The sequence below is a fragment of the Giraffa tippelskirchi genome, chromosome 2 (genome assembly GCF_054371585.1).
Source record: "Giraffa tippelskirchi isolate mGirTip1 chromosome 2, T2T-mGirTip1v1.2.pri, whole genome shotgun sequence".
In the NCBI taxonomy this organism is placed as follows: domain Eukaryota; kingdom Metazoa; phylum Chordata; class Mammalia; order Artiodactyla; family Giraffidae; genus Giraffa; species Giraffa tippelskirchi.
Genome location: NC_137276.1, coordinates 107559925 through 107582224, shown reverse-complemented (window position 1 = coordinate 107582224; position 22300 = coordinate 107559925). Strand labels below are relative to the sequence as shown.

At 48.5% G+C, this 22300-nt stretch overlaps 1 protein-coding gene across 24 annotated transcripts in view; it reads right to left on the bottom strand.

Moving 5' to 3' along the window:
* The window catches only part of SLC37A1 (solute carrier family 37 member 1), a 97132-nt gene that overhangs the window by 63534 nt on the left and 11298 nt on the right, over positions 1 to 22300 (bottom strand). For 21 of the 24 annotated variants that reach the window (XM_081574212.1, XM_081574219.1, XM_081574206.1 and 18 more), the window contains one exon: positions 1464 to 1652. In XM_081574212.1, coding sequence (XP_081430338.1) covers positions 1464 to 1519 — 56 coding nt within the window. In that variant the 5' untranslated portion in view covers positions 1520 to 1652. Of the gene's footprint in view, positions 1 to 1463; positions 1653 to 5832; positions 5918 to 6342; positions 6680 to 22300 lie in introns of those variants that run through there. The other 3 variants (XM_081574223.1, XM_081574224.1, XM_081574199.1) reach the window with 3 other exon arrangements.

Below are 22300 nucleotides of genomic sequence, written 5' to 3'. Positions count from 1 at the left end.
CAAATATGCCATCTCTGTGCTACTCAAAGAATGGTCTGTGGACCCACAGTACCACATCACCTGGGAAATGTACGTTCTCAGGTGCCACCCCAGGTCTACTGAGTCAGGATCTGCATTTTAACAAGTTTTGAATGATTCCCATGCACATTACAGTGTGAGAAGCAATGCTCTATTTCTGAGGTTTTAACCTAAAAAAAAAGATTTGTTATTACAGGAGTTCTATGTAACATTCTTATAGTTTTCTCCTGCGAGTTTGAAAAACTGTATCCAAATAAAGTTACAAAAGAAAACAAAAATAAATACCCACTAAAAAAAGGTAAGTGTTGAACCACTTCTGTCTATGCTAGCACTGTTCTAGGAAGGGCCAGATGTCTGAAGTCACATCTGAGACCCCGTGGGCACACCAGCCACCAGCCTGGGCCAGAGAAGTTGCAAAGGATGTGTAGGTGGCACATGGCAGGGAGATGGAGCCTAAGGGACCCAGAACACACGCTGCGGCATAAACATTACTGTGAGCAGAAGGCATTTGAGTTTCTGAAATCTCTCATCTGCCTAAAAACAGAGCCTCCAAAACAACTCAACTGTCATCAATCCTCCCTGGGAGCAACCAAGAGAGACTGAGTCTTAGTACCAGAGGCGGGAAGCACAGTACCTCAGACCCAAACAGACACTGTCACAACTGTATCCTGGCCCCCTGCTAGTCTCCTAAGGACCCTTCACCTTTCCAAAAAGTCATTTGGTTTCCCAAACGTGCCCTCCTCCTTCTCTTCCCCCATTAAGGTGGTATATACACCCCAAATTCTAAGGCCCTCAGCAGTCACCTTTTTCTGTGAACTCCCACACACATGTGGCTAAATCTGTCTTCTCTCTTGTTCATTTGTCTTTTGTCAGTTTAAATCACATGCCCCCAGTCATTCAAACTAACAGGGTAGAGGGAAAACACTTCTCTTGCCGACAGAGATCAGCAGGAGAGAGTGTGGTTTAGAGACCAGACAGCCCAGCTCTAGACTCCGCCCTCACCTTCAGCCTCCTCCAAGGAGTGTGGGACTCACAAGTCTCCTGTGAGAAGGACTCTCAGAGCACACAGGTGCTCTCGGAACAGAAAGGGGTGTTTTGGTCTGTGTTTAACTTGTTCAGATTTCATTTTCTCTTCCAAAGTCCCGGCTCCGCAAGGCCACTCATTAAGTTCAGAGTTAATATACTTATTTCACCCACAGCCATTTACTCATCCTACCAGGATGATATTCAGTGGACTAGAAATCACTGAGTACCCCAGAGGTTTTCAGTCTGTCTGTCACTGCAGAACCAAAGGTGGACGACTCAGCAGCGTTTCCAGTCACCGCTTCCACCACGGATGAACCACTCAACAGTTATGGGGAGGGCGTGCATCCACATGTGTCTTATCGGGAAACTGGAGGAGGGGGACCTGCTGGCTGCAGGGTGGCACAGTGCTCCCGACTTACCACTGATCCCTGGAGAACGAGATGATGAAGCGAATGCCAGGGGGAAGCTGGGCCATTGACGCCTCCCTGGATGTGGAGCTTCAGTCATAAAACAAGATGCTTCATAAATAGGTTCTTAATCCCAGGAAGTGAGTAAGGATGCTCGTGGGGACTCGCCTCCCCTCTTCCCTCCAGCAGAAGCTCGGCTGTCTACAAAGAGAGGGAGGGGTGGAAAGGTCAGGTGTGGTCAGAGGCCCTGACGGAAGTAACTGCATGCAGTGTGGTCACCCAGCCCAGAGCAAAGCCAGACGCGACAGGGCGCTCCCACCACAAGAGCCACCTGTGGGGGAGGTGGGGGGGGAAGCGTCTGCCCTGAGGGGCAGCTTATTCAACCATCACTGAAAGGAACTTCACATGATGTTCTGAGGGTGCATGAAGAGAGAATGGCTGAATTTATTTCCATCTGGAAGGCGTCCAGAGATCAAGCACTTACTCTTCACCACCACACTCCGCAGAGCTGACATTCATACTCACAGGAGACCAGCAGGAGCTCAGAGGTCACACCAGGTGCTCAGTCACCAGAGAGCCACCAACCAGGCAGTCCAGATTCCCCTGCTGGGGGCCAGGCCATGTCTGAGCTCCAGTAACAGAGACGAATGTAGGTCTGGACCAGGTGGCGGGTCATCAAGCCCATCATTTGACTGTGGCTTTGCAATGGAGTCTAAATACACGTAACGCCATGGGGATGAACACCTCGAATCAGCCTCCTCATTTCTCACTCCTGTGGTCACAGCAGGGGCCTTGGAAAATGGCCCCTTTCTGAGCAAGACAGGAAGAAAGGGGCAGGGAGGCCTGGCCACCAATCCCAAAGCCAACCTCACCCCGTGTGCTGTCTTCCAGGTTTTCTCCTATGTTTGCTGGGTGAGGAGGAATCTTGGGGATCCATGCATTATGTCACAGAGCACACCACGCACTTGGGGCCATGTACGGTTCCATCTTAATGCTTATGGAAAAGTCACAGGTTATATGGTGTTTTTAAAGAAGGCTACTTTTGATGGAACATCGATTTTGATTTAAAGTTTAGAAATGTATTCAATGTCTTTAAACAACTTCCTTGAGACAACAGACAAGTAACAGACAATCATTCTAATTTAGAGGATCTAAAATATTCCTAAGGGCCTCGAGATCCCCATGTTCACTCCTGCCTTCCCTCAAGAGTGAGCTTTCAAAATGCACCTTGGCAAGCCATCACACAGCTATGAAATTAAAAGATGTTTGCTCATTAGAAGAAAAGCTATGACAAACCTAGACAGCGTATTAAAAAGCAGAGACATCACTTTGCTAACATAGGTACGCATAGTCAAAGCTATGGTTTTTTCAGTAGTCATGTACAAATGCCAGAGTTGGACCCTAAAGAAGGCTGAGTGCTGAAGAATTGATGCTTTTGAACTGTGGTGCTGAAGAAGACTCTTGAGAGACCCTTGGACTGCAAGGAGATCAAACCAGTTAATCCTGAAGGAAATCAGTCCTGAATATTAATTGGAAGGACTGATGCTGAAGCTGAAGCTCCAATACTTTGGCCACCTGATGGGAAGAGCCAACTCGTTGGAAAAGACTATGATGCTGGGAAAGACAGAGGGCAGGAAAAGGGAGTGACAGAGGATGAGATGGTTGGATGGCATCACCAACTCAGTGGACATGAGTTTGAGTAAACTCAGGGAGATAGTGAAGGTCAAGGAAGCCTGGTGTGCTGCAGTCCATGGGGTTGCAAAGAGTCAGACATGACTGCTGCGATGCTGAACAACAACAAGCTGTCGTACCTGTCCCCTGACCCCCATCTCCTCTCAGAGAGGCAATGAGGCCCCTCCTTCTGCTTCAGCCAGGAGAACTACACCTTTGCTCCTACCAGCTCATCATTCCACCTGGAGCGCCACCTGCCCTCATGGCTGGCCCTGGGCTGGGTAATCCCAGGCATGTCACAAACTTTCTGCTTCTTCAGGTGCGCCAGCTAAAAAACAGGGATGGTGGCACCTACATTTTTGGGTTGCTATTAAAAATGAGATGTGCGATCTGTGGACAGCCCTGAACACAGAGACTGGTGTGGAGGAGATGCCCAGTCAAGAGGAGCTGGTTCTGTTCTCAGCAGACATCATGAAAGGCATCAAGGGACTGCAGGCGACCGCCCAGCCCCCATTCCCTGGTCTAGCACAGAGCCAGCGCCCAAGAGACGCGTGGAACCAAGCTCCACAAGTGTTTCAACACTGTTGTTGCTCACATCTCTAGATTTTAAAAAGATTTTACTAAAATTCTGTTCAAAATGAGTGGGCTCCTACTTGGACCTAAACATACTTTGAGAAGGGGCTTCTCAGGTGGTTTTAGAGGTGAAGAACCCGCTTGCCAATGCAGGAGACATAAGAGACCAGGGCTCCATCCCTGGGTTGGGAAGATCCCCTGGAGAAGGGCATGGCAACCCACTCTAGTATTCTTGCCTGGAGAATCCCATGGACAGAGAAGCTGGGCAGGCTACGGTCCATAGGGTCGCAAAGAGTTGGACACGACTGAAGTGACTGCACCCATACGTTGAGAAACAATTTTGGGGTGATGACTTTAAAGTAAAGGATTTGGTCTGAATTTTACAGTGCCCATAAATGGATGGTCAGAAGCAAATGTCCTCCTCTGTCCAGACACTGCTTCTCTAGGTACAGCTCATCTGGAAGTAACCTACTGCATCTACTTCACCCACTAAGGGGCTGCCCTGGTGGCTCAGAAGTAAAGAATCTGCCTGCAGTGCAGGAAATGCGGGTTCAATCCTTGGGTTGGGAAGATCCCCTGAAGGAGGAAATGGCAACCCACTCCAGTATTCTTGCCTGGAGAATCCCATGGACAGAGGAGCCAGGCGGGCTACAGCCCAAAGGGTAGCAAAGAGTCACATATGACTGAGCAACTAAGCACACATGAACACATCAACTAATCAATAAACCTCAATTCAAGGCTGGTAAAACTTGGAACTTTAAAACAAAATCCAGAAGACATTGGAAAAATCAGCAGGAAAAAAAAAAAACCTCAATTTCCTTTGAAAACCATGGTTCTTCCTCCTCCTATAAAATGGGTGAACTCCAGTGCTATAAATTCTCACCGTTGGTGCGATTAAGATGTGTAAACATAGTGATTTTCCAGGTTGGACATTAAGAGCTCGATTTAATTAGACCCTTTCCTCCAAAGTCTGACCGGTGACCACTGATCATGCCAGCGAGGGCTGGGCAAGACCTCTGAGGACACCGCTGACAACTCTGTGCTTTCCTGCCAGCCCCACGGCCATTCCATTCCGAGAAAGAAGCACAGAGGCAGGCCCAGGGCGGTGGACACCTGGGGCAAATTCAGGTTGGTTCAGTTTCCCTCGGTCCCCTCCCCCATCGCTTCCTCTGGGCAGGCCCCCTCCAAAGAGAGAACAGCAGAACTGGAGCTAATCACTTGGTTTAAGCCTTGTTTTTGACACATAACCCAAGTGCATAAAAAGAACATGCACTTTTTAAAAAATGGCTCTTAATAGACACCTGGAACTCACTACCACAGTAGGGAAATGTGTTAAGAATATCCAGTCTCAAAAATAACAACTTCAGAAGCACCACACCAAAGCATCTCTGTTGCAACCCAAAAAGCACATTTTTATACCCATCATGTGAAAGAGCCCAACTTAGTCTATAAACTGTAAAACTATGAAATGGAATGACCTGAGGGCAATATGAATTCTAGAGCTCCACCTTTGGCCTCACCACTTAGGGAAGAGTCCTGTGTACTCACTGGAGGCGAAAAAGAGACTCAAAGGCAAGCAATGAAGAGAATAACACAGAAAGGGTCTTCCCACAAATGAAGCTCTGTTGTCAGTAATCAAGGTAATCCCATGCATGTCTTAAATAATCTACCTAAAGGCAAAGCTTTTAAGCTGGGTCTTATTTTAAGGCAAACAAGTTTTCATACATTTTTCTTTTATGAGGGAGAGAAAGAGAATGAGTGAGGGAAACTTGCTTTCCAGAGAAAACACTTTCTATGGTCTGTGCTTTAAAGGCTGTCAGGAATATTAAAGATTAATGATAATAGCCTGGGCTTCATCTCTATTGCTTTCTCCCAGCAACCAGCAGCAGCCCAGGTGGTGTGCACAGCACAGAGCCTGCAAAGGCGCTTCCAAAACCATGTGGTGAGACTCTGGGGGTCTCCAGTCCTGGGTTCTCAAGGTTGATTTTAAAAGGCCTTAAAGAAGCAGCAATGGAGAAATTTAATCTAGTTACCAACTCAGACATCCTCAGACGATTGAAATTCAAGGGCAGGTGGGCACTCTCCAGGCGGGCAGCTCAGGGAGAGGAAAGGAAAGACGGGCTAGAGAAATTCAAACCTGACGGTGGGGCGAGGGGCCTCCAGCACTGGGATCGCAGTCCCGGGTCGCCAGGTCACCGGGATCAGCAGGGCGGCTGCGGAGGCTGGGACGGCAGGAGGGTGGGGGAAGGAGGAAAAATAAGCCAGACGGTGGGTGCCCCGAGGCCGGGTGACTTTCCGGGGCTCTGAGTCCTGTAAATCACTCCCGGAGGCTCCGGGCTCTGAGGACCAGCCGCTCACAGACAAACAACCCGAAGGCCCCGGGGGAGGGCGCCGGCTCCTCCCCGCTGTCGGTCCCGGAGGAGGACAGGCGGGCACGCCCCCGTCTCCGCCGCGCTACGGCCCCGCGCCCTGCTCCTCGCCCGACCCCAGGCATGGCTGTCACCGCGGCCCGGCGGCCCGGGAGGGGCTCCGGAGGACGGCTCGGCTCGCCCGCTCCCGGAGCTCCGATGGGCGGCTGCTGGCCCAGCACCGGCTCCACGCTTCCGCTCCCGGGTCCTGGGACGCCCGGGTGATCCCCCAGACCTACCCCCGACCGGCTGCATCCGCCGCCCTGGGCCCGGGGGGCGCCCGGCCCCGGACCAACACAAAGACGCGCGCCCGGCGCAGGGACCTTTGCTCCCCGCGCGTCGCCAGCGCTGGCAGGTGTCGCTCGGCCCCGGCGCCCGAGTCCCCAGGCCCGGCCGGCGCGGGCGGTGGGCAGGGGTCTGCGCATCGCAAACCCTCTCCCCGCCCTGTCAGGGTCCCCACGCCTCACCTGAGCCCCCAGGCCCGCGCCCCGCCGCCGCGGGCGCTTCCTGTTGCGACTTCCTGGGGCGGCGCGGAGGCCCCGGCGGCCCTTTCACTTTCAGCGACCGCGGGGCGCCGGCTCGGGCCCCTCCCCTCCGGCTCATCCCCTTCCCGTCCTCCTGCGGCCCCGGAGCCGCCCGAGGTCCCTGACAGCCCGGGGACTGTGGGCGGGGCGCCCCCACGCGGAGCCCGGGGCATCGCCGCGCAGTCCTCCCCGCGGCCCCAGGTCCCGCCAGCACCTGCCTGCGCGCGCCCGGACTTGAGTTCTCACTGACCGAAGAGGCGCTCCCCAAGGACACTTTGTCCTCAAGACAGGTCCTACCCAGAGCGCGGCTTCCGAGAAAGGATGGCACTAAAGGGGCAGCCTTGCCGCTGCCACCTGCCCCCAACATTATTCCTATTACCTCCTCTCAGGGGTCGGACTTAGACTGACGTTGTATTAAATGAAAATGGGACCCATGGTAGCTGTGCTGACCCATCTTTGATCACACCTGTCTAAGTGTGACACGTGGCTCACTTCACCTGCTCTCAGTCACCTGCTCTAGACCAACCTCCCCTGTGCAGTCAGACATCCCCTCTCCTAATCCCATGCTCATTTTGTGCCAAAAATGGACCCTTGGCACCGCCCCCTCCCTGCCCAAGCCTGATTATTTTCCTGGAGGACCCACAGAGCACCCAGGGTGGACACATGGCATCCAACCCAGCCCAGGTGCCTGCTCCCAGGAAAGCAGCTCCCGGGAAGGGCTCCATGAGACAGAAAAGAAACTCAAACCAACGCTTGAAGCTAAAACAAATTCAAGGCCTGGTGGTAAATGCCCAAGAGGTCTGTAGGAGACAGAGGATACTGTGGCCTCTGGGCAGGCACCCACCTGCGCAGCCAGGCCTCCCAGGGTCTCTGGGGCCCTGCTGTGCCTGGGGAACACCCTGCCATTCTTTCCCGCTGGCTGAACTGGGTGTCAAATACCCCACCTCTGTTGCTTTTGAGACGCCTCCTCCACGTGGAAGGGAGAACTGCCACTTCACTGAAGCCCGAGGTTGAGCCGCAGGACGGCTGCTGCTCATCCTGCAAGGGAGGTGGCCCCCATCTCCTGATTTCTCCCTCCCCTTGGTGAGGTCTCTTTCCCCAGACCCCCTCTCTCAGACAGCTCTCCTCCCTTCCCTAATTCTCCATTCCTGCTGATCCAAGCCTGCCCAGCTTGGCTTCCCTGTCCCTCCAAGTCACCCTGCACTATCACCTGCCCAGGGCTCTGCTCAGGGCTGCTCAGGCTCCCAGCCTCCAAGTTCTCCCTCCCCAAATCCACTTCTCCAGCACCTCAAACTTCCCTCCCAAAGCAGATCGAACCCTGGCGTTCCTGATGAAAACCTTTCAAGACCCTCTCCTTGGATCAGGAATGAGCTCCAGTCCTTACTAGCTAGAAAGCAAGACCCAAACCCACTCGTGACTTCAGGACCAAAGCTCAGATCGTTCTTTAGTTTCCAAGACTTTCTCACACGTCAGCTTGCTATTTCTGCCTTCGCCTTCCAGCCTTTTCTAGTGAGCTCAAACTTCAAGACCCAGGTCAAGTATTTGTCTGTTTACTGCTTTCCCAGGGCGCTACAGAAACCTCTGGGTCCTGACTCTTCTATCACAATGAACTAGTACTGGTTATTTCTAAACCTGTCTCCTGGCCCCTAGCCTGGGACCAAGGGATTCTCAGAGTCCTGCTCAACTCAGAAGGCCTCATCCATGTTTGCCAACAGCATGAAAAGATGAGGGAGAATTCAGCACAGGGAGGCCCTCCATTTCTACACCATTTCTCACCTAGAAAGTGATGATACTCGTGTGGCACACCGGGGAAAACCAGAGGAACCTGAGCTGGTCTGTATAATATTTGCCAAAAATATTCATCTATCAATTTTGCTGTTGTTGTTTTAGTCACTCAGTCTTGTCTAATTCTTGTGACTCTATGGACTGTGGCCCACCAGGTTCCTCTGTCCATGGAATTTCCCAGGCAAGAATATGGGAGCTGGTTACCATATCCTTCCCTGGGGGATCTTCCAAACTCAGGGAACGAACCTACAACTCCTGCATCTCCTGCACTGGCACGCAGATTCTTACCACTGAGCCACCAGGGAAGCCCCTATTAATTTTACAAAGATTAAAATAGTAATATTTTACAAAATATAGTTTTTACGTTATTATTTTGTATGACTGTAAGAAACATTCAAGAAGTATTAGGGAGACAGTAAATTTGTATGAAATTTTCAAATAAAACAGTTCACATCCTTGCCGTGTCTGGCACTGAAAATAAGGAAAAAAAATACTACTACTGATTAAAAGTGACAAAGAATGGAGAAAAAAAAATTTTTTTTGTAAAAAAAAAAAAAATGAAATGAAAACGTGTAATTGCTCCAGTGGACATACCAGGTCTTATGCTTGACGTGGCTGCACATAAGCTCAGGATGGGAGACAGCTGGGATGTTACCACAGAGACACTTTCTTGGTTAAAGTAGATGATAACCTGAAAGTCTTTTTTACAATCACACACATTTCCCAAAAGTTGAAATTATATTTAAGAATCTGACACTCTTCCTTTTCTTTCAACTTGTTATATTGACATTTCTTATGTGAATCAACAAATAAATTTCCAGCCCAGTTGACATTTCATATCCAGCATTTCAAACTCATGACAGAGCATGTGGGTCGGCACTGCAGTGCCTGCAGGCTGCTGGTGCCAGAGCCGATGGCCGGGCTTCCAGAGAGATAAGTCCAGGGTGCCCAGACCTGGGACTGCCTCTGAATACACCTGCCTGGGTGGCCCTTGGCTTGAACCTCAAACTGCCATGTCGAGTTCAAATTTATTTTGATTTTATTTCAGAAAAAGAGGAACAGACCCAGTGAGAGGTATAAACACTCTGATCCAACAGAGAACAGAGGTACAAACACTCTGATGCAACAGACACGTCTTGGGTGCCTACTGGAGCCAACCCCGAGCCAGGCACGGAGGCCGCAGTCAACAGGGGCCTTGCTTCCGCAGAATTCATAGAGCAGAGGCGTGTGGTGGGAACAGGTGGTCCCCTCAGAGGGCAACTGATGTGAGCATGAGGGAGGACTCAGGGTCATTTCCTGGGCTGACCATAACAAAGGGCCTCAAACTGGGTGACTTAAGATAACAGGCATTTACGGTCTCTCGGTTCTGGAGGCCACAAGGCCGAGCTCAAGATGTGGGCAAGGGACTTCCCTGGCAGTCCGGTGGTTAAGACTTCACCTCCCAGCGCATAGGGTGCAGGCTCGACTCCTGGTCAGGGAGCTAAGATCACACATGCCTCTCAGCCAAAAAGAACAAAACATAAAAAGAAAACCAATATTGCAACAAATTCAATAAAGACTTTAAAAATGGCCCACATTAAGAAAAAAAAATCTAATAAAACGAAAAAAGATGTCGGCAGGGCTGTTATCCCTCCAAAGTCTCCAGGGAATTTTCTGTTTCACGTCCGTCTTTCTCTCAGCTTCTGATGTCACTGGCCATCCAGGGTGTTTTTGACCTTGTCAGTGTGTGTGTGTGTGTGTGTGTGTGTGTGCGCACGCACACGTGTTAGCCGCTCAGTCATGTCCAACTCTTTGCAACTCCATGGACTGTAGCCTTCCAGGTTCCTCTGTCCATGGGATTCTCCAGGCAAGATTACTTGAGTGGGTTGCCATTTCCTTCTTGTAGGTACAGGGCTTTAATCAGCCTCTGTTTTTACCTTCTCCTGGCTTGTCTGCATTCACATTGTTTTTTCTCCCTCTGTCTGTATCTCTGTGTTTCCCTCTGATAAGGACACCAGTTATGCTGGATTTATGCTCCCAACTCCAGGAAGACTTCAACTAAACTCATTATATCTGCAGTGATCCTATTTCCACTAAGGCCACATTCAGAACTTCAGGGAAGAACATGAATTTGTGGGGTGGGGCAGGGCATGAGAGGAACATTATTTAACCTAGAACAAGGCTATAAAGTTCTATATAAACCTGAACAGTGCTAAGGAGGGCACTCCCAGGTGAGCAGCATCAGGAAGTTGGCACCTGAGGCCCGCGGAGGTCAGGGGAGTGGGCTGTCACTGGGATCCAGGGCGCTGAGGCTGCAGAGGGACCTGTTGGATTGAGAGGGACTTTGGCAGAGGAGTAGCAGTGGAACGATTCAGGGAGTCCACAGCCCCACCTCGGCTCCGGACCTCCCACTGCCTGACCTCGGAGGGGGCAGAAGGCAGAGGAGCCCCCTGGACACAGTGCAGCGCTGGACAGATGTGGTCCTTTCCTTGCCAAGAGCTTCCAGCTAGCGGAGATGTCAGGTCACCAGTGATCACAACACCAACTCACATTATAATAGGAGCCATGGTTGTTGCTGTTTAGTCGCTAAGTCTTGTCTGACTCTTTGTGACCCCATAGACTATAGCCCACCAGACTCCTCTGTCCATGGGATTTCCCAGGCAAGAATACTGGAGTGGATTCCATTTCCTCCTCCGGGGGATCTTCCTGGCCCAGGGATCGAGCTTGAGTCTCCTGCATTGGTGAGCAGATTCTTTAACACTGTGCCACCTGGGAAGTCCACTAGGGGACATGGGGGTGCCAAAAGAGGGTCGCCTGACACAGACTTCATGGTCACAGGAGGTGACATGTCAGGAGCACACAAGGAGTTGGCCGAGAGCTTGGAGAAGAGAATTCTGTGCAGGGGGAGCACTGCAGGTACAAAAGCCTCCAAGACAGGCTGACGTGAGGAGTGGGGACAGAGCAGGGGGAGGGAGAGGGAAGGAGTGAGGACTCTCTCTGGCAGCAATCTGGGCTGTGATGATGGTTGTCTGGGAGTGCAGATGGAAGGAAGCTCTAAGAGGTGAGAGAAAGGAGGCAAATGAGGAGGAGGAGGAGGGTGACACCCAACTGTTGGACCTGGGCAGTTACGTGGATGGTGGCATCTTCACAGAGAGAGGGAATAGACAGAAGACAAACAGACTTGAGGAGTGGAGGTGGGGACAGGGAATTAGTTTACGTTTGTTGAGCAATCGATTTCTGAAGGACCACTCAGTGGGGATGTTGACTGGAGTTGGACATGTATGTCTGGTCTCTGGAAGAACCCTAGGCTGGTGAGGGAGGCGGGTGTAGACAACCAGGAGGGAAGAAAGCTTGCCAACACCTATGGGCCAGGCAGAGAGATGGGTTGGAAGCTGAGGATGGAGCACAGGGAAAAGCCGGAAGACTGTGATGTCCAGGAAGCCCGAGGGAGACAGTGAGTGTTTCCAGACAGGAGGGAGTGGGCATGGAGCTGGAGGCTGCAAAGAAGTCAGGGTTTACTGACTTCACCTGGAAGAGGACTACCAACCGAAGTTTCCATGGCTGTGGGGCGGGGTGGGCGGAGCACTGGGTGGTGGTGTGGAAGAGGAGATAGCATGGAGCAGAAAACCATTTCAGGAAGGTTGGCTGTACTGAGAAGGGAAAGGCCCAACGCTGGAGAGGGGCTCAAGGAGGAGAAGGGATATATTTTAAATGTGTGGACATTTTCAAGCATAGATGGAAATGGAGATAACATAACAAAGCCCCAGGGACCCAACACCAGCCTTCGTCAATGATCAATGTATGGCCAATTTTGTTTCCTGTCTTGACCCACTTCCTGCCCCAGGATTATTTTGCAGAAAACCCAAGACATTATATTTCACCTGTACAATTTCAGTGTGTATTTCTAAAAGATACATTTGTAAGCATAACCACTTTACCATCATCATGGCTCCCCCAAGCAAGAATAATCCCATAGCAGCATCAACTATCCAGCCTGTGTTTTCACTCCTGAGTGTCCTGTAAATGGTCTCATGCTCTGAGTTCACTTTCAGATGCGGACCTGAACAGCCCACCTGCATATCATCTGATATGTTTCCTAGGTCTCTCCATCTGGAGGTTACCCTCTATCTTTGTCCTGAGCCATTTGTCGCTGTCATCACAGAGGCCAGACCCTTCTTCTTGTGGAGTTTCCTACACTGTGTGCTGTGCTGACTCCTTCTTTATGACATGATTAAACTCATTCTTTGTGCATTTCCTTTGTATTTCCTGAAACTGGCAATGAGGTCTCGAGGTCTGATCATATTCCTGTTGATTCAAGGCAGAGAAGCACCGAGCATCAGGTCATCCTCCGCAGTATTAGACATGCCTCACCTAAATTCATTACTTCATTAGAGATAGAATCCACACTTGTGAGATGCTGTCATCAGAATTCCATTGTTTCTTTTTTATTTGCTAACATACTTCTATAAAAAGAAACATCCCTTCTGAGGTTTCCCTGGTGGCTCAGTGGTAAATAATCTGCCTGCCAATATAGGAGACATGGGTTCGATCCCTGGTCTAGGAAGATCCCACATACTGTGGAGCAACTAAGCCCATGTGCCAAGACTACTGAGCTGAGCCCGCATTCTAGAGCCTGGGAACCACAACTAATGAGCCTGTGAGCCACAGCTACTGAAGCCCATGTGCCCTAGATAGAGCCTGTGCTCTGCAGTAAGAGAAGCCACTGCAGTAAGCCCATGTACTGCAATGAAGAGTAACCCCTGCTCAGCACAGCTAGAGAAAGCCTGGGCAGCAACGAAAACCCAGCGCAGTGAACAATAAATAAATAAAATTATATAAGTGTTCTGTGCTATATGTATATATAAAGAGACATGTCCCCTCATCAATCATTCAGTTAACTCTGAGGCGCGTACATATATGAAAGGCAGGATAAAGGTGAAATTCCTTATTCATCAGTTGTCCAAATAATGAGCTGATTTTGTAGTTTCTTCAAAAGTGAGCCATGAGTTTTTTGCGCTCTGCATTTTCATGCTCGGCATTAGTGGGCGGAGCCACAGTCACCATGTTTACATCCACTCCCTTTGTTACCCTCCTCCCTGAATCTCACTGGACAACATTGGCCAGTCCTTGGCCAGTGGGAGCCTTTTCTAACTGACTCCTGGGTCCTTCTAATGTGACCCAGGCACTTTGTTTTCTAGGGTGACACATTGTCCTAGGAAGCTCGTCTCATGCATATCCTGCCCAGACTGGAGTCAGCCCCTCCCCCAGGAGGCCAGGTTCTGGAGCAGCCAGAAGGGAAAGTGGGGGTGGGCAGGAAAGGGAGCTCCAAGCCTGAATGACACAAGTCCCACCCCAGGAAGAAAGACCAGGAATCCAGAGTATGTGAGGAGGAATGAGCCTCAGGCTGGAGAAGGGGTGAAGGAAAAGGGCAGGTGCAGAGCACAGTCCCTCTGTAGGTGAGAAGGGGTGGAGTCTTACCTCTGTTTCCTTTGTTGAAGAAAGGAGTCAGTTGTGAAAGTGAAGAGGGAGGTGTTTGGGGGGACATCCAGAGAGTTCAGGGGAACCTCTGGGAACCCTGGGGAGGGGACAGCAGGTGCAGCTGGGAAACCAGAAGGAAGGTCATGAGATGAACATCTCTTGGTGCCCACCTGTGAGGAAGTGTAAATGTGTCTGAGAGTCCAGTGGCACTGAGAGAGGACATATCAGCACACAGCTCCACTTGGAAGGCTCGGCTTTCACCACCCTCTGTTCACAGGGAGCATTCACTCCTTTTCCCTGGTCTTAAGAAAGAGCCAATTTCAACCCTGCTGGAAGGTGGGGTCATCCATGTGAGAGAGGTACCAAAAATGAGCACCTACTATGTAACTGAAGAACTATGGACAGAGGTTCATGATGTTGTACAGGAGGCAGTGATCAAGACCATCCCCAAGAAAAAGAAATTCAAAAAGGCAAAATGGTTGTCTGAGGAGGTCTTACAAACAGCTTCCCTTGTAGGGCTTCCCTTGTAGTTCAGTCAGTAAAGAATCTGCCTACAGTGCAGGAGACCCTGGTTCGATCCCTGGGTCGGAAAGATCCCCTGGAGAAGGAAATGGCAACCCACTCCAGTATCCTTGCCTGGAAAATCTCAGGGACACAGGAGCCTGGTGGGCTGCAGTCCATAGGGTTGCAGAGTCGGGCACGACTGAGCGACTAACACTTAACTTACTTACAAACAGCTAAGAAAAGAAGAGAAGCAAAAGGCAAAGGAGAAAAGGAAAGATATACCCATCTGAATACAGAATCCCAAAGAATAGGAAGGAGAGATAAGAAAGCTTTCCTCAGTGATCAATGCAAAGAAATAGAGGAAAACAACAGAATGGGAAAAACTAGAGATCTCTTCAAGAAAATTAGAGATACCCAGGGAACATTTCATGCAAAGATGGGCAAAATAAAGGACAGAAATGATAGAAGCAGAAGATATTAAGAAGAGGTGGCAAGAATACATAGAAGAGCTATACAAAAAAGATCTTCATGACCCAGATAATCACAATGGTGTGAACACTCACCTAAAGCCAGACATCCTAGAATGTGAAGTCAAGTAGGCCTTAGGAAGCATCACAACGAACAAAGCTAGTGGAGGTGATAGAATTCCAGCTGAGCTATTTCAAATCCTAAAAGATGATGCTGTGAAAGTGCTGCACTCAATATGTCAGCAAATTTGGAAAACAGCAGTGGCCACAGGACTGGAAAAGGCCAGTTTTCATGCCAATCCCAAAGAAAGGCAATGCCAAAGAATGCTCAAACTACCGCACAATTGTACTCATCTCACACACTAGCAAAGTAATGCTCAAAATTCTCCAAGCCAGGCTTCAACAGTACATGAACAGTGAACTTCCAGATGTTCAAGCTGGTTTTAGAAAAGAAAGAAGAACCAGAGATCAAATATCCAACATCTGTTGGATCATCGAAAAAGAGAGCTCCAGAAAAAACATCTACTTCTGCTTTATTGACTATGGCAAAGCCCTTGACTGTGTGGATCACAGCAAACTGTGGAAAATTCTGAAAGAGATGAGAATACCAGACCACCTTTCCTGCCTCCTGAGAAATGTGTATGCAGGTCAAGAAGCAACAGTTAGAACTGGACATGGAACAACAGACTGGTTCCAAATAGGACAAGGAGTACGCCACGGCTATATGTTGTCACCCTGCTTATCTAACTTATATGCAGACTACATCATGTGAAATGCCAGAGTCGATGAAGCACAAGCTGGAATAGAGATTGCAGGGAGAAATGTCAATAACCTCAGATATGCAGTGACACCACCCTTATGGCAGAAAGCAAAGAGGAGCTAAAGAGCCTCTTGATGAAAGTGAAAGAGGAGAGTGGAAAAGTTGGCTTAAAACTCAACATTCAGAAAATGAAGGTCATGGCATCCGGTCCCATCACTTCATGGCAAATAGATAGGGGAACAGTGGAAACAGTGACAGACTTTATTTTGCGGAGCTCCAAGATCACTGCAGATTGTGACTACAGCCATGAAATTAAAAGATGTTTGCTGCTTGGAAGAAAAGCTATGACCAACCTAGACAGCATATTAAAAAGCAAAGACATTACTTTGCCAACAAAGTCTGTTCAGTCAAAGCTATGATTTTTCCAGTAGTCATGTATGGATGTGAGAGTTGGACCATAAAGAAAGCTGAGCACCAAAGAACTGATGCTTTTGAACTGTGGTGTTGGAGAAGACTCTTGAGAGTCCCTTGGACTGCAAGGAGATCAAACCAGTCCATCCTAAAGGAAATCAGCCCTGAATATTCATTGGAAGGACTGATGCTGAAACTGAAACTCCAATACTTTGGCCACCTGATATGAAGAACTGACTCATTGGAAGAGACTCTGATGCTGGAAAATATTGAAGGCAGGAACAGAAGGGGCTGACAGAGGATGAGATGGTTGGATGGCACCAGTGATTCAATGGACATGAGTTTGAGCAAGCTCTGGGAGTTGGTGATGGACAGCGAAGCCTGTCGTGCTGCAGTCCATGGGGTCACAAAAAGTTGGACACGACTGAGCGACTGAACTGAACTATATGCACAATGAGGTCTGTGTAGGAGCAGGGGTTGCCATGAGAAATAAGATAAAAAAAAAAAAAAAAGGACCTTCCACCCAGAAGCTTTGTCTCTGCAGGGAAACCATGAGGCATGGCAGGTGCACATCCAGAGGAGGCAGACATTGCCTGGGGAGGGCAAGAGGGGCGAGGGCCCCAACAAGGAGCCTTGAGGAAGCTGGACTTCAGAGCACAAGAAAATGCCTCCAGCTTTGAGGCATGGAAAGCATGAAATATTATTGGAGAGATAAGTAAAGGTAACATCAGAACATGTTTACTTACTGTGAAGGCATCTCATTTTATCTCTACTGATCAAAAAGCAAGAATTCTAGCAGTATGGGGCGGTCAACCAGTGCACCAGGGAGGTTTTTGGTTCAGTTACTAATGTTGGTAAAGAACAGAATGAAAAGCCTCCCACTAGAAGCACGTCCTGTATTGCAGGTGGACAAGAGTCCACATGCCAAGAAGTTGTGGTCCCACCAAGGATGGAGAAGCAGGCCTGCTAGGTCCCCGGGGGCCCAGAGAGAAGAAAGCCAGGCCTTCAGGCTTCCCTGATGGCTTAGTGGTGAAGAATTCACTCACTAATGCAGAAGACACAGGTTCGATCCCTGATCCCACAAGACTCAGAGCAACTAAGCCATGGCATCACAATTACTGAGCCTGTGCGCTACAGCTGAGCAGCTGCAACTACTGAAGTCCTTCACCTGGGATCCTGTGGTAGGCAACAAAAGGAGCCACTGCAGTAAGAAGCCTGCACACTGCAACTAGAGAGTAGCCCTCGCTCTCCGCAGCTGGAGAAAGTCTGAGCAGTAACAAAGACCCAGTACAGACAAAGATAAATAAAAAGAAGGCCACGCCCTGGGGTGCTGCAAGCTGCCAATCTCTTGCCTCAACCCTAGCTGACTCACTCTGTCCCCACCCGAGGCTCTCATCTGGATAGGAAGGGCCCAGGCAGTGGGGTTTATGGTATTTAGAAACATCCTCAGGGAATGTCAGAGAGTGAGCTCAGCTCCAAAACAAAAGAGTGCAGAGAAGAAGTCTAAGCTGGACAGAACAATCTCAGGGAACTCACAGTTACTTTAGAAACAGAGAAAAGGGTCTGAGTGGAGAGTTGTTGCCTCTGGGCTGTGAGAAGAGGCACAAAAAGGACCAAGCCATGTTTTATCAAATAGAATAATAATAATAATAATAAAATTAATGTAAAAAAAAAGATAGAAGGCACACACACACATGCTTAGCCTGGGCCATGATTCATTAGTGGTACAATTTTAGACCTCATGATACTGTGGTTCAGCTGGTAAAGAATCTGTCTGCAATGTGGGAGACCTGGGTTCCATCCCTGGGTTGGGAAGATCCCCTGGAGAAGAGAAAGGCTACTCACTCCAGTAGTCTGGCCTGGAGAATTCCATGGACTGTATCCTCGTGGTGTTGCAAAGAGTCAGACACGACTAAGCAACTTTCACATCCTGTGTTAGGACGCATTTTGTGGAGAGGAGCTTTACAAAACCTGTGATAACACCTAACATGGAGGCACCGGCCCATTTGCAAGGGTGTGTGTTTTAGTCTCTCAGTCTTGAATGACTCTTTGCGACCCCATGGACTGCAGCCCGCCAGGCTCCTCTGTCCATGGGTTTCTCCAGGCAAGAATACTGGAATAGGTAGTCAATCCTTTCTCCAGGGGATCTTCCCAACCCAGGGATCAAATCCGTATCTCCTGCTCTGACAGGCAGATTCTTTACTGTCTGAGCTGTCCTGTGATAACATCTAACACTGAGGCACCTGCCCATTTGCAAGGGTGGCCTGTGTAAGACAGGGTCAAATGTCCCTGCTCCCAGCCCCTGGTGATGTTTCTTGCTTTTCTTCTGTGCTGTAATGAGGGGAGTGGTCCCTGGAAAATGCCTGAGAGCCCTGGGAATAGCCAGACCCTGGCCCCACAGGGGCTGCTGGATATTTGCACTGACCTATGCTTTCAGCCAGGAATCCCCCACCCCCACCCCAGGGCTAACTTGTTGCTGGAGCCCATCTGTTGTATTTCCTTCTAGTTTTAAGCCTATAGGTAGTAGGTCAGGGAGAGGAAAACAGGAATCTGGCTCATCAATACCCCTTGCCCCCCCCCCACTCCCCCAGCTGACCTAGTGCAGATAAACAGGATAAGAAAGTTGGAATCTTTTTTTTTTTTAAGATTTTTTTGATGTGGATCATTTTAAAGTCTTTATTGAATTTGTTACAGTGTTGCTTGTTTTTTTATGTTTTGGTTTTTTGATCCCAAGGCATGGGGGACCTTAGCCCCCAGCCAGGGATTGAACCTGCAGCCCTTGCATTGGAAGGTGAAGCCTTAATACACTGGACCACCAGGGAAGTCTTCGAGTTGGAATCTTTTTATAAGGTTTTCCGCAGAGCTTGACACTTTTCAGTCTAGGTGTGGTATGGTAAAATATGTGTTATAAATCATGGGGCTGTGCTTTAAATTTCCCACTGGGCCTGTATTTGGTGATTTATGAAGAGGGGGTACTTTTATTTGAAACAATATGTTAACAGCCTAGTGGGAGAATGCGGCTACAGTGGGCCCTGTTCACCTTTGGATTCTGCATCTGTAGATTCAACCAACCCGTGGATGGAAAATATTAAAAATATTAAAAAAAAAAAATTCAAGAAAGCTCCAAAAAACAAAACTTGAATTTGCTACACATCAACAACTATTGACACAGCATTGACATTGTATTAAGTATTACAAGTCATCTAGAGATAACATGACTTCAAGCTAGGATTCAACAGTATGTGAACCAAGAACTTCCAAATGTACAAGCTGGGTTCAGAAAAGGCAGAGGAACCAGAGATGAAATTGCCAACATCTGTTGGATCATAGAGAAAGCAACAGAATTTCAGAAAAACATCTACTTCTCCTTTACTGACTATGCAAAAGGCTTTGACAGTATGGATCACAACAAACTGAAAAATCCTTTTTTTCTTTTTTTTGAAAATTCTTAAAAAGATGAGAATACCAGACCACCTTATCTGGTTCTTAAGAAACCTGTATTCAGGTAAAGAAGCAACAGTTAGAATTGGACATGGAACAACAGACTAGTTCAAAATTGGGAAAAGAATATGTCAAGGATGTATATTGTCACTCTGCTTATTTAACTTATATGCAGAGTACATCATGTGAAATGCCAGAGTGGATGAATCACAAGCTGGAATCAAGACTGCCAGGAGAAATACCAACAACCTCAGATATGTATATGATACCACTTTAATGGCAGAAAGTTCACTTTCTGAACTAAAGAGCCTCTTGAAGAAGGTGAAAGAGGAGAGTGAAAAAGCTGGCTTGAAAATCAACATTCAAAAAACTAAGATAATGGCATCTGGTCCCATTACTTTATAGCAAATAGAGGGGGAAAAGTGGAAGCAGTGACAGACTTTATTTTCTTGGGCTACAAAATCACTGCAGATGGTGACTGTAGCCTTGAAATTAGAAGATGCTTGTTCCTTGGAAGGAAAGGTATGACAAACCTAGATAGTGTATTAAAAGCAGACACATCACTTTGCCAACAGAAGTCAGTAGAATCAAAGATATGGTTTTCCCAGTAGTCATGTATGGATATAGGAGTTGGACCATAAAGAAGGCTGGATGCTAAAGAACTGATGCTTTTGAACTGTGGTGTTGCAGAAGACTCTTGATAGTCCCTTGGGCTGCAAGGAGATCCAACCAGTCAAACCTAAAGGAAACCAACCCTGAATATTCTTTGGAAGGACGGATGCTGAAGCTGAAGCTCCAATACTTTGGCCACATGATGTGAAGAGCCAATTCATTGGAAAAGACCCTGATGCTGGGAACGATTGAAAGCAGGAGGAGAAGGGGGCGGCTGAGGATGGGATGGTTAGATAATATCACTGACTCAATGGACATGAATTTGAGCAAACTCTGAGAGATAGTGAAGGACAGGGAGGCCTGGGGTGCTGTAGTCAATGGGGTCACAAAGAGTCGGATATGACTTAGGACTAAACAACAACAGAGATAAAGTATATGTGAGGATGAGTGTGGGTTGCATGCAGATAGGATACCATATAAAGGAGTTGAGCATACTTAAGAGTTTGGTATCTGCTGGAGGTGGGGTTCTAGACTCAACTCCCCACAGAAACTGAGGAGCAATTGTACTCATGTTCTCTCTACCAAACCCATCTTTTCCCACCAACATGGAGCCTGGGAAAGTCTGGCTATGCACGAGGAGGCTCTCTGCCCAGGCAGCTGAATCCACCTTGCTCACCCCAGGGTGACAGTACCAGCTCCCACCACAGCTTCCAATGATGACCTCGGCACTCATTGTGGTCACTGGAAGGCTTGGCCTTGGGCTCCCCCAGGTGTTACCTTTTCTAGATCACTCACTGAACTAGGACATAGTTCACTCTAGTCACTTCCTGACTCTCCTCTTTGTGGAGGGAGAGGGGAATGACTTGTTTATGTCTTCTGATGACTGCATTTGCTTTACGACTGCCTAGAGGCTTGTCCTAGCAGCTAGAACATCAGAAACCAGACCTGGGGAAGACAGAGAGACATACAGACAAGCAGGCATGCTGGAACCATAGAGGACAGGCCAGAACCTAGAGCTGAGAAAGGGGTTTTGAGGGTCATTTCAGAGCTGGGGGAAGCAGGTACCCAGAGAAGACATGTGAAACAGCATTTTCTTAGTAACACACTGGAGTACAGTTTCCTCAAGTACCACCTCCACATCCTTCAAATGTGTATTTAACATTTCCACTCATTCTTTTATCAAATCTTGATTGAGTCAAGGTAATTTTAAGAGGAGAGTGGAAAAAAAGCTGGCTTAAAATTCAACATTCAAAAAACTAAGATCATGGCATCCAGCCCCATCACTTCATGGCAAACAGATGGGGAAACAGTGACAGACTTTATTTTCTTGGGCTCCAAAATCACTGCAGATGATGACTACAGCCATGAAATTAAAAGATGCTTACTCCTTGGAAGAAAAGCTATGACCGACCTAGACAGCATATTAAAAAGCAGAGACATTCCTTTGCCAACAAAGGTCAGTCTAGTTAAAGCTATGGTTTTTCCAGTAGTCTCTCCAGATGTGAGAGTTGGACAATAAAGAAAGCTGAGCACCGAAGAACTGATGCTTTTGAACTGTGGTGTTGGAGAAGACTCTTGAGAGTCCCTTGGACTGCAAGGAGATCAAACCTGTCAATCCTAAAGGAAATCAGTCCTGAATGTTCATTGGAAGGACTGATAATGAAGCTGGAACTCCAATATTTTGGCCACCTGATTTGAAGAGCTGACTGATTGGAAAAGACCCTGATGCTGGGAAAGATTGAAGGCAGGAGGAAAAGAAGACAACAGAAGATGAGATGGTTGGATGGCATCACTGACTCGATGGACATGAGTCTGAGCAAGCTCTGGGAGTTGGTGATGGACAGGGAAGGCTGGCATGCTGCAGTTCATGTGGTCACAAAGAGTTGGACAAGACTGAGTGAATGAACTGAAGTGAACTGAACTAAGGTGAAATGCCTCCCCCGTGATTCAGTGATAAAGAATCTACCTGCCACTGTAGGAAGCACAGGAGGTGCGGGTTTGGTCCTTGGGTAGGGAAAATCCCCTGGAGGAGGAAATGACAACCCATTCCAGTATTCCTGCCTGGAAAATTCCACTGAAAGAGGAGTCTGGCGGGGTCACAAAGAGTCAGACAGGATTGAGCATGGACATGGACGGGAACTTTTAAGATGAAATACTATTGTTTTTGAAAACACCTTTGAAGACATCTGGGTGTGTCACCCCATAATCGTAAGTGAAAAATAAAATGACTCCAATT